The sequence below is a fragment of the Schistocerca americana genome, chromosome 1 (genome assembly GCF_021461395.2).
Source record: "Schistocerca americana isolate TAMUIC-IGC-003095 chromosome 1, iqSchAmer2.1, whole genome shotgun sequence".
Taxonomy (NCBI): Eukaryota; Metazoa; Arthropoda; class Insecta; order Orthoptera; family Acrididae; genus Schistocerca; species Schistocerca americana.
In genome coordinates, this window is record NC_060119.1 from 355731044 (window position 1) to 355749630 (window position 18587).

Below are 18587 nucleotides of genomic sequence, written 5' to 3' on the forward strand. Positions count from 1 at the left end.
ATTCTGTATATAGAATGAAATTTTCACTCTGCAGCGGAGTGTGCGCTGATATGAAACTTGCTGGCAGATAAAGACTGTGTGCCGGACCGAGACTCGAACTCTGTACATTTGCCTTTCGCGGGCAAGTGCTCTGCCATCTGAGCTACCCAAGCACGACTCACGACCCGTCCGCATAGCCTTAATTCCGTCAGTACCTCGTCTCCTACCTTCCAGACTTCACAGAAGCTCTCCTCGAATCCTTTAGAACTACTGTATTTCTAAAAATGGTCCTGGACTTTGAACTGCATTTTTAATTTCTGGAATTGTGTGGTATTTGATAGAAAACCTACCCAAATAAATTAGAAAGCTTGATTATCGGCGTGACACTTCAAATCGAAGATTTTCAACTTCCTACACTACTGGCCATTAAAAATGCTACACCACGAAGATGACGTGCTACAGACGCGAAATTTAACCGACACCTACAACGTGCTGACATGAGGAAAGTTTCCAACCGATTTCTCATACACATACAGCAGTTGAACGGCGTTGCCTGGTGAAACGTTGTTGTGATGCCTCGTGTAAGGAGGAGAAATGCGGACCATCACGTTTCCGACTTCGATAAAGGTCGGATTCTGGCCTGTTGTATCACTAGCAGTCGAGATGACAGGCATCTTATCCACATGACTGTAACGGATCGTCAACCACGTCTCGATCCCTGAGTCAACAGATGGGGACGTCTGCACGAACAGTTCGACGACGTTTGCAGCAGCATGGACTATCAGCTCGGCGACCATGGCTGCGCTTACCGTTGACGCTGCATCACAGACAGGAGCGCCTGCGATGGTGAACTCAACGACGAACCTGGGTGCACGAATGCCACAACGTCATTTTTTCGGATGAATCCAGGTTCTGTTTACAGCATCACGATGGTCGCATCCGTGTTTGGCGACATCGCGGTGAACGCACATTGGAAGTGTGTATTCGTCATCGGCATACTGGCGTATCACCCGGCGTGCTGGTATGGGGTACCATTGGTTACACGTCTCGGTCACCTCTTGTTCGCATTGACGGCACTTTGAACAGTGAACGTTACATTTCAGACGTGTTACGACCCGTGGTTCTAACCTTCATTCGATCCCTGCAAAACCCTACATTTCAGCAGGATAATGCACGACCGCATGTTGCAGGTCCTGTACGGGCCTTTCTGTAAACAGAAAACGTTCGACTGCTGCCATGGCCAGCACATTCTCCAGATCTCTCACCAATTGGAGACGTCTGGTCAATGGTGGCCGAGCAACTAACTCGTCACAATACGCCAGTCACTACTCTTGATGAGCTCTGGTATCGTGTTGAAGCTGCATGGGCAGCTGTACCTGTACACGCCATTCAAGCTCTGCTAGACTGAATGCCCAGGCGTATGAAGGCCGTTGTTACGGCCAAAGGTGGTTGTTCTGGGTACTGATTTCTCAGGATCTATGCACCCAAATTGCGTGAAAATGTAATGACATGCCAGTTCTAGTATAATATATTTGTCCAATGAATACCCGTTTGTCATCTGCATTTCTTCTTGGTGTAGCAGTTTTAATGGCCAGTAGTGTATTATGAAAGGCAGGTAGGAAACGGCGAGAAGTATCACAAAGAACGGCTACTCTATTAATATTCGAAAAATGCTGTTTTCTGTATATATTGTAAGCTTTTCGCTTAAAGTAGACACAGCAAAACAAAACTATCAAAGACTAATTTGGATGTGATACCAGCAGCAGCATCTCGCCCAAAAACAGCAACTCAGCCAAGTTCCACGTGCGAAGATGTTCAAGATGCAACAGGAAATGTGCAACTACACTCTGGATCAGCATCATTGAAAGCTGCGACCAGATCCTCCGCACGACAACGCAGACCTCCAGCCTACAATCAGCATTGTCTGTGGTCAGGAACAACAAGAGCTCCCAGCTAGCACCCTACCAAAATACAACAGGTGCAGAAAGTAAACTCCATAAACCTACATTAGAGGAGAACGTGGCGAGTGATGTCCCAAAACATTATCTGTAATCTAAAGCACGTAATAAAGCCATCTGTTCCAATGGAAAACGGACAGTATTCCCTTTTAAAATATTACACCATAATGTGCTGTCAATATTTAGTAAATTGTTAGAAACAGATCTAGTCCTGAAAACTAATTTACTATTAGATATTTTCTGTATCACTGAGCTTTGGTTAGCAAAAGATAAAATTGGAAAAACACCAGTTGGAAAATGGAATCTAGCTAGTCGTTCTTGTTGAAATGAAAGTAAGGGAGGTGGTACAGCTATCTATGTTAAAAGGAATGTGAACTAAAAATGCCTCACAAAGCACAGTAGTATACTAACAGAAAAAGATTCTGAATTTTCTTTAATTGTCTTGACAGACTCTGACATACTGATACTGAATCTGTATAGGTCCACCACTGGCAATGTCCAGACTTTCAATCACTGAAGGACTACTAAATGTACTACATGCGCTTAATAAAATTATGCTAATATGTGCAGATTAAACCTGTAAATGGAAAGATGAATTGCTAAATATTACTAAATCATTACACTTACTCCAACCACGATGGCTGAAAACTCAAAAGAGTCAGCGCTCGACCAGATCTTTATAAACGAAGATAGATAATACTACTCAACTGAAATCGTTAACACAGGTTACAGTGATCATAAAGCCCCGATGCTAACAGTGAATTTAAACTGAAAAAAGCAATGTCTTACAAAAACTTCAGCGCAAAGGCAGTTTAACAATGAAAACCTTATGCTTTTTATCTTCTTAAGGACTGAGAACTGGTCAGAGACATATGAAGAAAATGAGGTTAATAAAATGTTTAATTCTTTTCATAAAACATTTCTTTACTGTTTTAATATTTCATTTGTATTAAAGTCCAGGAGAAATTGAAACAAACGCATAAATTCATGGAAACAAAACGGATAAAAATGTAGCTAAAAATAAGCGCTACCTGAGGAATTACATCAAACATCATTAGGTTGATTATAAGTTGAGAACGTACTTTAAGTCTTACTGTATTTTCTACAAAAAAGTAATTAAGTAAGCAAAAATTATATAATGAGAAATCAATAACAGTCTAAAAATAAAATAAAAGGCGTTCAGAAAGTTGTAAGAAACTTTGAAACTGAATCTAAATGATAGGTTGACATTAGAATCAGAAAAAATCGTAGATGCTTTTAGTGACTAGTTAATTACAATGACTGAAAACCTGATAAAGAAGAACTGCCATAGAGCCAGTACTCAACACCCAACACGAGTGGAAGCCATAAAAGCATTAATGTTTCTCCGCAAAGCCTCAAACACTGAAGTGCTCGCAGTTATAAAAAGATTAAAAATAAATACGCCAGTGACACTGACAACATACCTGATTTTATTGTAAAGAACTGTGGGAAATACATGGTAGAACCATTAACTCTTATAATTGATGCAGCCTTTAGTAATGGTGTTCTCCCTGACCTCCTAAAGAATGCTAAAGTTACGCTACTCCACAAAAAGGGACCAGAAAATTATGTAGCTGATTAGAGGCCAGTAGCACAGTTCAGAACATTTTCAAAAACATTTGAGAAATTATTTTACACCACATTAAAAAATTTTATTAACAGATTCTCTTTACTATCTGAGCAGCAGCATGGATTTAGAAAAGCTAAAACAACAACTACTGCAATATGTGAATATCTCAACACAACCATCAAATACTTAGATAATAAAAAAATTACTACTAGTATTTTTGCAGATTTATCTAAAGCTTTTTACGTTACTGTCCACACTATATGCTGTAGAAATTTAGCTAATAAAGGTGTGAGAGGAACCGCAAACGAACGGTTAGAATCGTATCTGTCAAAGAGAGGGCAAAGAGTTGAAACAAAATTTGAAAAAAAAAACACAATATTCATCAGTGTACTGTGCACTCCTCTGAGAAAATGTCTGTTACATTGGTGTACCATAAGGCCCAATTCTGGGACCCATATTGTTTCTGCTATATATTAATGACATAAACACGAAGCTTACTTCAGGGCATACTACACTATTTGCAGATGGCACATGTATTCTGGTAACAAGCACAGACAAAACTGGCCATGATTAAATTATTAAACCACATAAATTATCACTGAGAGAATGGTTCAATGACAACAATCTCATCATAAATGTGCAAACAACAACCTACATAAGAATCAACATCTCATCTTAGAAACGAAAAATCTCCAACTTGGTCGAAAACAAACAAGAGCTCTCCAGTGCGAACTCCGTTAAGTTTCTCGGTACATACTACAGTATGGTATCAATTTCTGGGGAAACTCACCCTGTAGCAGAGGTATCTTCAAAACGCAAAAAAAGGTAATACGTATAATATGCAGTCTGAGATATAATGAATCGTGCAGGCAACATTTCAAGAAACTTGGCATTATGACACTGCCATCTGCTTACATACACTGTTGGCCATTAAAATTGCTACACCAAGAAGAAATGCAGATGACAAACGGGTATTCATTGGACAAATATATTATACTAGAAATGACATGTGATCACATTTTCACGCAATTTGTGTGCATAGATCCTGAGAAATCAGTACCCAGAACAACCAGTTCTGGCCATAATAACGGCCTTCATACGCCTGGGCATTGAGTCAAACAGAGCTTGGATGGCGTATACAGGTACAGCTGTCCATGCAGCTTCAACACGATACCAGAGTTCATCAAGAGTAGTGACTGGCGTACTGTGACGAGCTAGTTGCTCGGCCACCATTGACCAGACGTTTTCAATTGGTGAGAGATCTGGAGAATGTGCTGGCCAGGGCAGCAGTCGAACATTTTCTGTTTACAGAAAGACCCGTATAGCACCTGCAACATGCGGTCGTGCATTATCCTGCTGAAATGTAGGGTTTTGCAGGGATCGAATGAAGGGTAGAGCCACGGGTCGTAACACGTCTGAAATGTAACGTCCACTGTTCAAAGTGCCGTCAATGCGAACAAGAGGTGACCGAGACGTGTAACCAATGGCATCCCATACCATCACGCCAGGTGATACGCCAGTACGGCGATGACGAATACACGCTTCCAATGTGCGTTCACCGCGATGTCGCCAAACACGGATGCGACCATCGTGATGCTGTAAACAGTACCTGGATTCATCCGAAAAATTGACGTTTTGCCATTCGTGCGCCCAGGTTCGTCGTTGAGTACACTATCGCAGGCAGCGTCAAGGGTAACCGCAGCCATCGTCTCCGAGCTGGTAGTCCATGCTGCTGCAAACGTCGTCGAACTGTCCGTGCAGATGGTTGTTGTCTTGCAAACGTCCCCATCTGTTGACTCAGGGATCGAGACGTGGCTGCACGACCCGTTACAGCCATGCGGATAAGATGCCTGTGATATCGACTGCTAGTGATACGAGGCCGTTGGGATCCAGCACGGCGCTCCGTATTACCCTCCTGAACCCACCGATTCCATATTCTGCTAATAGTCATTGGATCTCGACCAACACGAGCAGCAGTGTTGCGATACGATAAACCGCAGTCGCGATATGCTACAATCCGACCTTTATCAAAGTCGGAAACATGGTACGCACTTCTCCTCCTTACACGAGGCATCACAACAACGTTTCACCAGGCAACGCCGGTCAACTGCTGTTTGTGCATGAGAATTCGTTTGGAAACTTTCCTCATGTCAGCACGTTGTAGGTGTCGCCACCGGCGCCAACCTTGTGTGAATGCTCTGAAAAGCTAATCATTTGCATATCACAGCATCTTCTTCCTGTCGGCTAAATTTCGTGCCTGTAGCACGTCATCTTCGTGGTGTAGCAATTTTAATGGCCAGTAGTGTATATGGTATTATATCATTTGTTAAAACCTACCTATTAAGCAAAGACAGCCATTACTATTAAATTAATACATTCATAGCAATGAAACGAGACGGCAGTCTGATCTACATATTATTCCGTCCAGAACAGCTTGTTACCAAAAAAGTGTTCAACATATTTGGATAAGAATGTATAACAACTTACCTGCAGAAATAAAAAAAAGAATAAGAAATAACAGAAGTACCAAGAGGATTCATGCACAAATTAAAAAAAAAATCTTTTGGTTCAAATCTTTTACACAAGAAATGATTTTTTTGAAAAACATGATAAATGTTAATTAATTTATTTATAACTGATCACCTAAGCCTGATTATAGCGCATCTTTCCTTCAAGTATGTGACATACTGGTCTGTATTTATTCCCATTTTGCTCTTATCACGTTCCATTGCATTTTAACACATAGTAAAAAGAAGTTAGAACCAATCTAACAAGCGCAAGTACAACGTGATATCTATTATCTTCTTGTCAAATTGAACAAACTTTCATGAAACGATTAAAACTGTAAAAATTACTTGAAAAAATGTATGCTGACTTGTCCAATATCATATGTGCAAATTGTACACTGTTTTGATTATTTGGATCAATACACTGTAGTTTTGTCAGGACCTTATGTCATCTTTCGTGCCGGTTCCAGCCGGTATCCTCGGTGGTTTCGTCATTCCCATCCTCTACCTCGCGGATATGAGATTACAGCCCCTTGACGTTACTCAATAGCGATACAAAGATCTTCGCCTGGCTGTTGGCTGCGCGACTTAGATGGACAGCTCGGTACATGGTTTCCCCCGATCAAACTTCTTTGGGAGGTACCAATAACAACCGCACTGCCCTCTGCCGATATAGGGACATAATCGCTCTTGCTCACGCACGTCGTATTCCTGGACTTTTGGCAGCTCTTGACTTCAGCCAGGCGTTTGATTGAGTCGCTCATGACTTCTTGGAAATGGTGCTCCGCAATATGGGCTACCCTGATACTACCGCCGGCGTCGTAACGGGTCTCCTTCTTGGAGCTACGTCTCGTGTACTCTACAACGGCCATCTTACTCCTCCCATCTCGATCTGTCGATCGGTGCGTCAAGGCTGCCCGCTCTCTGCGCTGTTGTATGCATTCGCCATGGAACCGTTGTTATACGGTCTCCATCAACGCCTCTCTGGGATATCTCGGTGACCATGTATTCAGCGGCACTACAAATACGGATGATCTCGCCATCGTTCTTCTTAGCGGTGCTGAGGTCAGGGAGTCACTGGCATGGGTTACCACCTACGGCGAAGCTTCTGGTAGCTACCTTAGCGTCCGCAAATCGAGCACCATGGCTACAGGTGTTGGCTCAAATGGCTCTGAGCACTATGAGACTTAACAGCTGAGGTCATTAGTCCCCTAGAACTTAGAACCACTTAAACCTAACTAACCTAAGGACATCACACACATCCATGCCCGAGGCAGGATTCGAACCTGCGACCGTAGAGGTCGCATGGTTCCAGACTGTAGCGCCTAGAACCGCTCGGCCACTCCGGCCGGCGGCTACAGGTGTGGGACTTCCTGTGGACAGTACTGCTCCTTTGCGTGTAGCTCATACTCTCCGATGCTTAGGACTCGATTTTCCAAGTGATCTGCGGCGGACAATTGCCCTCAACTGCCGACGTCTACTTTCACAACTACGAGCTGGGCTCTGATCACCGTTTACGAGCACTCGATCTTCCGCAACGCACACGATACGTAAATGTATATTTGGAGTCACGTATCCCCCACACGGCACAGACACTTCCTATTTCGCCATCAATGGCCCGCCGCATGCTAGCGGCATTGGGTTCATTTGTTTTCCACGCCTTGCTGCTCAAGATAAAGTACGAAACACTTACCCTGCCGCGGTGCACGGGCGGTTTGGGTCTGTATCATGTGCCTGACAGAGTGGTAGCCCTTTTCATTGGCTCTCACATGACGTTGTGATGCCGTAGTCCTACGTGCCTTACCAGCCTATTGCTGGAGGCCCTTGCACCACACTCTCTCTCAGCACCTACCCAACTTTCAGAAGTCACGCCGCCCTTCTTTTATTTCCGCCAGTTTTTACTTGAACTGAGCTAAGTCAGTGCTGTGACACTGCCGGCGCAATTGACATCCACAAAGGCTACCTATGGTTTCCTTCAGCAGCACAGGTCACCGAATGTGGTTGAGGCGAAGCTTCTCCACGTCGACTGGCGTGCCGTTTGGTGATCGGTGTGCGCTCCTTATCTTGACACTGACGTCCAGTCTGTATGGTATCTTACTGTCAGTGGGAAGCAAGTGTGTCGGTCACGCCTTAACAGGTATCACCTCGCAAACACTCTGTTGTGTGTCGGCTGTGACGTTATGGACGCAGACGAACACCGCCCGGAGTGCAGATCGGCGAGAGGTGTCTGGTTCTTGGTGCGACAGATGTTGCCCCTAATTACCCATACGAGTCCTCATCAGATACCGACTCAACTGCTCCTCTTTCCGGGCGCGGGATGCTTTCCGCAGGGGAAGACGAACTCTTGTGAAGTGGATTTGTGGACACGCAGTGCACTACTTGTTTGCTGATGGCGAGAAAAATATCCTTGACTTTTGGCAGTTCCTTAATTAACTCCATTGTGCAATTGTCTGCAATCCAAAATACAGACAATTTTTCTCCAATGTCCTCTGTAGTGTCTTCCTTAACCCACCCTCGAGCTGTGGTGTTCCTGTCATGAATGGCTGATCTCTGGCTCCTCCACACTTAGAACCGATATAATCACTTGTAATCGGAATGTTGTTCTCGGAAAAACTTTACGTTGATAGTCACAATTAGTCTGACGTCATGTTTCGTCCTCCTCCTCGCGTGTCACCGGTTTTTCGGCGGTATTAATGACAAAAATAAATAAATAACAATAAAAACAAAGGAACGAAAAGAAAAATACGCAAATAAGCAAATAAACGATGGTCCCTACGCTTTCCTCGGTTCCTGGAGGGTGAGAAAGGGATGTGGTGGCCAGGCCTCGGGTTGCGACCCCTACCCTCTTTACAACCACGCCTCCCTTTCCTTTCTAGGATAAAGAAATAGTTCAGTCGGTAGAACAATTGACCCCAAAAGGCAAAGGTCACGAGTTCGAGTCTTGGTCCTGCACCCAGTTTTAATCTGGCAGGAAATTTAATAGATTGAGTACAGTAAGTCTTTAAAAAACAAAAAAACAAAAAAACTGTCGACAGTGCCCTTCAAAAACTTCTAGATCCTGAAAAGGAGCGCTGTTACAATATTACCGAAAGGGTTATATAAGTGAGTTAACTTGGCGTTTTGGGGAAAGAACAGACAGAAAATAATTTAACTGAAACAATGTCAGTTTTCTGAATTGCATTGAAATGTTACGAAAATTCGATCCAAGTTTGACCGAAGACACAAGACGTGATGAATGATGCAGAAGTGTCACGAGTATGCCGACTTATGTCGGAGACAAAATTCAAAATGAAATAATTTCTGTACTTGCAACCCAAAACCAAAGTCACGTTTTAAACTTATGCCGAACATTTTTCAGTTTTAGTTGACTGTACTCCCGATTATTCACCTATGGAACAATCGGTATTATCATTAGATTCGTTAGTTTCAAGAAACACTACGACAGCTGGAAATAAGAGGGCACTTCTTAGCTTCTTGTCCACTTTTTTATGCTACTGGCGCCGCTTTGATTTCTTTTATTACGGAAAGGCTACCAAAACGTAATTGAATATAAATAATTTAAGGGGACAGGTCTATGACAATGATTCAAACACGCGCTGTAAAACAATGGGTTGCAAAAGCGACTGTTGAAGCTAAATCCATGGGCTTGTTACGTACTGTGTGCTGCCCATTGTTTAAATATAATTGTTAACGATGCAGCTAATATAAATTACTAGGTACCGTAACTTGGGGTGAATTGGTACAGAAAGTGAAATTTTTACTGAAAATTAATATCAAAATATTGTACTATACTTTTGAAATTTTAAATACAGCATCTCTAGTCCTTCCTACAGCAATGTGTTACATGAATGAAAATGCTGTACCATAACCCTGCTTCAAATTTTGATCTGAATTGTGTTCCAAATCACCCCAAGACTTGGGATGATTTGGAACACTGCATATTTTGAACTGTAGTTGCATTTGAAACATGTGGGGAGGTGGATTGGAACATGTGAAACACATCTAACAAGCATTTTACCAAGAAAATGCATTTATACTACCTCAACTTTGTATTAATTATTGCCGATTAATATTTTTATATTAGCGACCAGCTTTATTAACCATTAAATCTCTGAGCTTACAAATGCTTATCTAAGACAATTATTTTACAAAAAAAAAAAAAAAAAAAACCCTATCATTCATTACTTAATACAACACTTTACATCAAATGATGTCAAGGCCTTCAAGAGTTTTCAATATCATTCTACCTCGTCAAAAATCAGTTCCTCGCACCTTCATCACAACTTGTGCTTTTGACACCACACACATGTCTACAACATCAGGGAAAAAAAAAGTATTCTTGCTTCTCACTAATTTTTTTCCTCATGAAATTAACTTGAATGTCGTCATGCAGCTCCATAGCCTCAATCCTTCCTACATATAATTTTGAATGGTTAGTCTCTGTAACAGGAAACTTAACCAAGACAAAATCGATTTTGGCCAGCGTCATTGGAGGTGCCTCAGGAGGTCCAGGTCCATATTCCTCTTCAGTTGTTGCCTCAGATATTATAGTTTCCTGCTCCAAAACTTTGGGAACATCAGCTTCCTTCTCCTTGCTGTCCTCTCCAATATTATCTGAAATTTCTGTCTGTGACATGACACCTTTCCCAGGGAGAACTTCCAGTTTTCTACCACGAGCTTTTTTGGGTTGGGAGTTAACAGATCCATAACGAACATCTTGCAAGTGTTCCACAAAGGCTTCGGACCATACCTGCATTGGGTCACCTGTTTCATTTTCCAAACTACTAACAGGTAAGAGAGAGAGAACTTTTCCTAGATTGAAAGGTATGATACCAGAAGCACGAAATCCTGCAATAACATTGTCTCGAATTTTCTCACCCATGTAGTGAAATGTCGCCTTCAGTGTCATAGGGAAGTCGCTTTTTGGAAGCACATCCCTATTGCCTTTCTTCCAATCAGTCAAAGCTTTTCGCCAAGCTATTTTCATTGGGTGAAAGAATGCCACATCTAGAGGCTGGCAGATGTGTGTTGCATTTGGCGGGAGCAACACAAACTTAATATTCTCCTTCTCACATTGGGAGACTACAAACAAGGAAATGTGGCTTGAGAGATTGTCTCCTATCAGAACTCTGACCCCCTCAAGCCTTCTAAGATACGGCAAAGCTATTGTCTGAAACCAATCTTCAAATATACTGAGGTCAAACCATCCACTTTGGTTTCTGTTGTAGGCTGTACCATTCACTCCACCTTTTGTCCAGGTTGGATACAGATGAGTGGCCTTGTAAACTGCATAAGGTGGCAAAAGATGTCCATCTCCTGCAGCAGCTATCATTACAGATGTGCTTGTTTTGGATGAGTCTATGATTCTATGAGGATGTTTACATCCCCTCTTGACCAACACTCTGATAGCACCAGGATCATCGGAGAAGTTAGTCTCATCGTAGTTGACTATGTGGCTAGGTGGAACACCTCTCACAGTCTCCACCAAATTTTTGAAATAGCTTCTCTGTTCACTTGAGCTCTAGCTCTCTTTACATTTTCACTCAAACGGACAGTAAGATTGTGGTGACGTGAAAGCAGATTTTTCACCCACTCATATCCAGGCCTGTTGTCTTCAAACCTCTTTTCCACTCTTCCCCTTCGGTCCAAGTAGCTCTTTACAATATCCCTTATCTCACTTGTTGTTAATGGCTGACCCCATTCTGCACATTTAAATAATCCACTGACTAATGTCTTCTCTTCTTCTAAGCTCAAAACAGTTTATCCACCTATTTTCAAAGGATTTTTGTTATTTAATTTCCTTGAAAGTGTACTAGGTGGTATACCATATTTCTTGGATGCATTCCTGAGTGATAATTTACATGCCTTGACATCACTGACAGCTTGCTGCAGGCTTGTCTCGCTGTATTTTTGATAGCCAGCTGGCCCAATCTTCTTTTTGTATACCTGTGGCATGTTCCAATTCACCCTGAAAAAATATGATTTTCTACATTTATACCTGCAGCTAATGAATAACATAACCAAACCTAAACTAACTTTTCAAACATCATCACTGATAGTTGCCCTCCACATTATAATCTCAGAGAACTGTATTATTATTACCAGAGTAGTTGTGCAACAGTTTGTTTACAGAGTTTTAGAAAAAAAGGTAAAGTTTACACTTAAATACATTATTTTTTAAAAAAATCACATACCTCTTTGACACATACAATTTTTATATCACTGGAACAACTAATATCTGTGGTAACTCTAGAGGGTGGTTTCCATTAGTTACACCAAAGTATCACTCCACAGCAAAGATGATTTGTTGAAATGGATGCCGTGTTCCATTTCACCCCAGTAGTTCCAAATCACCCCAAGTGACGGTACACTACATATGTTTTCAGTATAGTGCAAGAGCCATACAATTATTTGTGGATTTATAAAAAAAAATGCATTACTTATTTAACTTTAAGACCATTGTCTGGGACAAGATGAACAAGTAGAATAGATGCCATAAGACCGTTGCATAATAATTTACCACACATTTATGATACTCTATACGAAATAACTAACGGTTCTTCTTTTGATCAAAACGCAAATGATGATGCTCAATGTCTAACAGACAAAGCATGTGTGTTTTCATTTATTAGCCCAATTTATGTATGGCATGATATTATTGACATAAGTAAACTTTGTTAGTAAAATTCTTCGGTCAAAAAATGTGAATATGCAGGTCGCCTTGGATGCTATACTAGATTTATGAAACTTTTTGATCGGCTGTCGAACTGTCTTAAGATTTGAAATAGCTGTAAGTAATGCAAAAGAAATTACCGTAAAATTAGTAACAGAAACTGAGCTTGAAACTTACAGACCCAAAAGTCTCCGAAAAACACAATAAACTTTTGATTATCAACATGGAGGCAGGCACCTTAAATTGACTCTAAAACATCTTTCAAGGTTAATATCTATTTTTACATTTTTAGGCAGGTTCTAAAGAGTTTATTTGTTATTTAGTCACAACATCGTACTTAGTTTTTTGTTTAAATTGCTTGCACTCAACATTGAGTCAGGAAAGTCATATGATTTTTACAACCACCCTCCACAATGCTCAATGATCCCTGTCCATCAATACAAGACATTTGCCTAGTGTTAATTTAGGTGTGGATCTTCCTTTGCATTTACCATTCACAGTTACATCACCAACAGTTAACCTGGCTAGCCTTAGAAGTACTGAAATGTCCCTGATGGATCTGTTACTCAGGTGATATCCAGTGACTAGTCCACCTTTGAACTTGCTGATCTCTTGTATCTGACTCTTTCTGCTGTTTCTGCTTGTCCGCTGAGAACAAATTATTTCCTGACTCCCCTTATACTGGTCAGTCCACCTCTCATGACATGTAGTGGTTGATACACATTACATAGAAGAGTTGGGATACTTTTGATCAGGTAGTGTATGTTACTTTGGAAGTATTAGAACGATGAAGATGTAAGATGATTAATGTTGGTTGATTCTCTTCATGTTAAGTTTCATTTTGATGTTTTTAGAATGACACATTCAGTTCTGTCTATAGTTGGGTAATAGTTACCTGACACTTAGCAGTACTTTTGCCAGCTTTCAGATGTGTAGCACTAACAGCTGTAGGCAAAAACAGTAGTCATATGTATAGCTGCGACAACACTGAGGGATTACCATAGAAATGTTTACACAATCACATTACATGATAGGTTGAAGTAGGTGCACAAAGCTGCCGCACCCAGCCCACTGCAACGGTCAGGGATTTCCTTATACTGACTTGACTATACGACACATCGAAGTGCACCCACTGACTTGCTACTGCACATGAGCTGTGTGCATTCTTTTCAGCTGTCAACAACAATACAAATGAGTTAAGTAGACTACAGGAAACCTAAATCTGCACAGACATATGTAGATCTGGACTACTCTCCTTCTGAATGTGTGTCCAGTGCCTCGAGTGGCCCTTAGACAGTCAATATTATTGCTCAGTATTTCAGGATGCACAGTAGTATTAAATATGCATGGGTTAATTGACAAGCTGTGCAGTAATATTGAGAAGATCAAATACTTTAGAAGTATATTGACCTTCCTGAGAAATATTGTGCTCTCTGAGAGTAGTATTGATGATATTCTTGCCAGCTGCTCCATGTGCTTTACTGTGTGCACTCTTCTGTTTATTTGCTACAAATAGTTCAAAACAAAAAGAAAGATGATTCACCTTAGAGTTTATTGAAATATACAAATTCTTGGGACGTTAGGACAAATGAATACAAAAACCTGGAAAATTAAGAATTATTGTTCTAAGCTGTTGCTCATTAAATGTAGAGAGCAGTTCTACAGCTACAAGGGAAGATATTATTTAAAATAATTATCTAAAAACAATCCTAAGGGGAACCATTTCCAGTAATGAATCAGATACTGGACCATCAATGTGCAAAAAATTCTGATAATCATTTGTCCTGTTCAACCTCAATTCTTTCAACATGTTTTGAGAAGTGAATTATTTATGCTCTTTATACAAATCTTTCTTCCGCCTTCTTTTTCTCCTTCTGTTTGCAACAAAGGAGAGCAGTTACCACGGCATCAGCATCCTCACCATCATTTTGCACCAGACTAAATAATGCACATTTTATTTGAACAGTCTAGGGAGAACTTCAGTAATATTGCATAATATTATTGTAAAATAATACTGACCATCTGGGGACCACATTACTACTGAAGCACTTTGCTTGTCTGGACCACAAGAATAATACTAGAGAGAGAGGATGCCTATGATTGTACACATTTTCCCCTTTCTGTATTTAATTGAACTGTGTACAATGGTAGTACAATTTTATTCATTGTTTTAAGCAGCAACACATAGTAATGCTGTTTTCCCTCTACCGCCTTCCCATCCACAATTCAATATTTCATTGTGCTTGAACCATCTTCTGACGTGAAGTGAATGATTTAATGATTATATGGAGCCTTCTCTGCATGTTCCATAGACTAACAGTAGTATCTTTGTCTGTTTGCAGTCAGTGGCATTGCTAAATCTGGGACTTTGTTGGCAATAATGGGCGCCAGGTATGTATAATGAATAACTGCACCTTTGCATTGCCAGCAAGCAGAGCATGTTCACACCCTATTTTATTTTTGTTTCGTCTATCCAGATCCATAGTATTTGTGATAAGTCTAAATTGTTACAAAATAAAGGTTGCTAAGGCATGGGCCTCCTGGTGTGTTGACTGTTGATGTGGAGGCAGTCCGTCAGGTCCTAATAGATTTGTACTTATTACATAGTTTTCATACATTTATAGAAATGATTGACAGTGATTTTACTAAACTACAGATTTAGAATTGCTGATCGCTTTAGCAGTCATTATGCAATATAGATTTTTTGTTGTTGGGCTGTTCATGGGAAATTATACTATTTCCTTCTTAAGGAGACAGTTTCAGCACTGTCCTACAGTCATGGCAGATGCGGAAGATGGCAGAATGTTGCTGAAATAGAACTGATGATATGTCCTTTGTCACTTCCTCATGCACTCCTCATTGAGCTGCAGAAGGAGGCATTGCAAGTACAGAAACACAACACAGAATTAAGTTACCAGTAATCTGCTTCTTGCACAATCGTGTGCTATGTTACAAATCAACAATTGTAACAATATTATGAGAAGGCAAGTTGTTACTCACCATATAGCAGAGATGTTGAGTCATATATAGGCACAACAAAAAGACTCTTACAATTAAAGCTTTAGGCCAAGGGCCTTCATCAACAATAGACACACGTGCATGCACACACACACACACACACACACACACACACACACACACACACACACACACACACACGACTGCAGTCTCAGGCAACTGAAACCACTGTGGTGTGTGTGTGTGTGTGTGTGTGTGTGTGTGTGTGTGTGTGCATGCACGTGTGTCTATTGTTGATGGAGGCCCTTGGCCGAAAGCTTTAATTGTAAGAGTCTTTTTGTTGTGCCTATCTGCGACTCGGCATCTCCGCTATATGATGAGTAGCAACTTACCTTCTCATAATATTCTTATGTTCTATCCTAGATAATCCATTGTTTGAAATCAACAGTTGTGTTGGTCATCTCTGTTCTTATTCTTCATTATTGTGCAAAGAAAGGACTTAATTATAAAATATCCAAAAAAATGAAAGCAAATTAGAAATAATCTGACTGTGCAAGAGATGCACATTGTAGTAATATACCATAGCAAGTTACAGGATGAAAGTGAAATCATTAAAATTAGGTTAATTCTCTAGGGACCACTGCATTCAGTTTGTGTAGTATCTCCAAAAATTTAGTGCTCTGCTATGTACAAAAACATACATAAAACACCATGAGATCAGATGCAACCTGATGTTATTGGTGAAATGATTCAGTGCACTGTGTTAGGCAACCAATAAGATATTTTTGCAAGATCACAATTAGTGGGGAAGAATTTCAAAATGGAGAAAATAATTTTATAAATATTGCAAGTTATAGTTTGGAACCTATTCTGAATTACATACTTATCAGTTGCATTAAGAGAAACACTGAAAATGCTCATCACATTAAATATAAGCACTTCATCACATTGTGAACAACATTGTAAGGAATGGGTTAAATATTCTGTTGAGTGTGTAACTTTGAAACTTGTGGAAACATTGAAGGTAGTACTGAAGCTGCATATAGATTCAGTTTTTTTGTACTATACCTAATTCAATTTAAGTATGTGCATTACATCTGCATTATGTTACTATTTGGACAATATCACTTTCAGATTACTCCAAACTAGTATTTGTTAAATCTCAAAGTAACAGCACTTGAATCGGAAGTGTTTCAGTTTCTCACTGTTTCCTTTCTTCTAGTGGTGCTGGAAAAACAACACTTCTAGCAACAATCAGTCAGAGGATTAAAGGTAGGAAATCAACTACAGTACTCATTCTCTCAGGTAATCCCATGTGTGTTTGCAGTGTTAATAATCCAAGCTTGTTTGTTTTTATCCCAAAACAGGTGAGACTAAGGGAGACATTCTAGTAAATGGCAGACCTGTAGACCAAGCAATAATGAGCAGTATATCTGGATTTGTTCCTCAGCAAGATCTCACTATTGATTCTCTTACAGTGTCAGAGCACATGGAGTTCATGGTAAAGTATATAAAATAAAAATCCTCAGTAACTTTTCTGATAAAGCTAAGTCAGGTTTCTAGCTATTGAATTAAAAGTTAATTAAATTCATACTGCGGCAGAGAAATGAAAGTGTGTTCCAGACTGTCACAATCAAGTGGTTCTTTATCAAGAGGAACAGAGTTTAGAGCAAAGGCTTTGAAGAGCTTTCAAAAGAGATACATGATCACCTGTCATGATGTATGGAACAAGAGAGCAATGGGCAACTAGGCAGGGTGGTAGGACACGAGCATGTATGAGATGGATTCCGGATCATGGAAACATCTGTAAATTGCACCTAATTATAAATATCTCATCTTTTCTTGTATATCTCTCTTACCTTGCCTCTTGAGTAGCAGTCTTGTCTAATTCACTAAAAAGAAGCACCTGAGTTACCAGGCATACTATTTGAGTAAGTCTGTTGTAGTAACACTACTGTCTGCATATAAAACACACATACGAATTATTCACTTTTACTGTACAACAGCAAAAATTCATTATGTGAAAACATTAGCAAGCTAACAAGAACAGAAAAATCAAAGACCGTAGAAATACTGCACTTGCCACATGTTGATTAGTTGACTATGTCATTTGCATAAAGCCCCCCCCCCCCCCCACCCAGTGTGGAGTACTGGGGATAAATGGGAATTTGAACTTGACTGCACATCCAGCATGTGTGTGGATGGGTGGTTTGATGGCCACGTACATCAACATCTACATGGATACTCTGCAAATCACATTTAAGTGCCCGGCAGGGGGTTCATCAAACCACCTTCACAATTCTCTATTATTCCAATCTCGTATAGCGCGCGGGAAGAATGAACACCTCTGTCTTTCCGTACGAGCTCCGATTTCCCTTATTTTATCTTTGTGATCGTTCCTCCCTATGTAAGTCGGTGTCACCAAAATATTTTCGCATTCGGAGGAGAAAATTGGTGATTGGAATTTCGTGAGAAGGTTCCGTCGCAACGATAAACGCCTTTCTTTTAATAATATCCATCCCAAATCCTGTATCATTTCAGTGACACACTCTCCCATATTTTGCGATAATACAAAACATGCTGCCTTTCTTTGAACTTTTTCAATGTACTCAGTCAGTCCTATCTGGTAAGGATCCAACACCGTGCAACAGTATTCTAAAAGAGGATGGACAAGCATAGTGTAGGCAGTCTCCTTAGTAGGTCTGTTACATTTTCTAAGTATCCTGCCAATGAAATGCAATCTTTTGTTAGCCTTCCCCACAACATTTTCTATGTGTTCCTTCCAATTTAAACTGTTCGTAATTCAGTGACACACTCTCCCATATTTTGCGATAATGCAAAACATGCTGCCTTTCTTTGAACTTTTTCAATGTACTCAGTCAGTCCTATCTGGTAAGGATCCCACACTGTGCAACAGTATT

At 40.5% G+C, this 18587-nt stretch overlaps 1 protein-coding gene across 1 annotated transcript in view; it reads left to right on the top strand.

Moving 5' to 3' along the window:
* Window positions 1-18587, top strand: part of LOC124599816 (protein scarlet-like) — a 327851-nt gene that overhangs the window by 258763 nt on the left and 50501 nt on the right. Inside the window, exons 4-6 of the mRNA XM_047136109.1 lie at window positions 15051-15099; window positions 16889-16938; window positions 17034-17167. Coding sequence (XP_046992065.1) covers window positions 15051-15099; window positions 16889-16938; window positions 17034-17167 — 233 coding nt within the window. The remainder of the gene's footprint in view (window positions 1-15050; window positions 15100-16888; window positions 16939-17033; window positions 17168-18587) is intronic.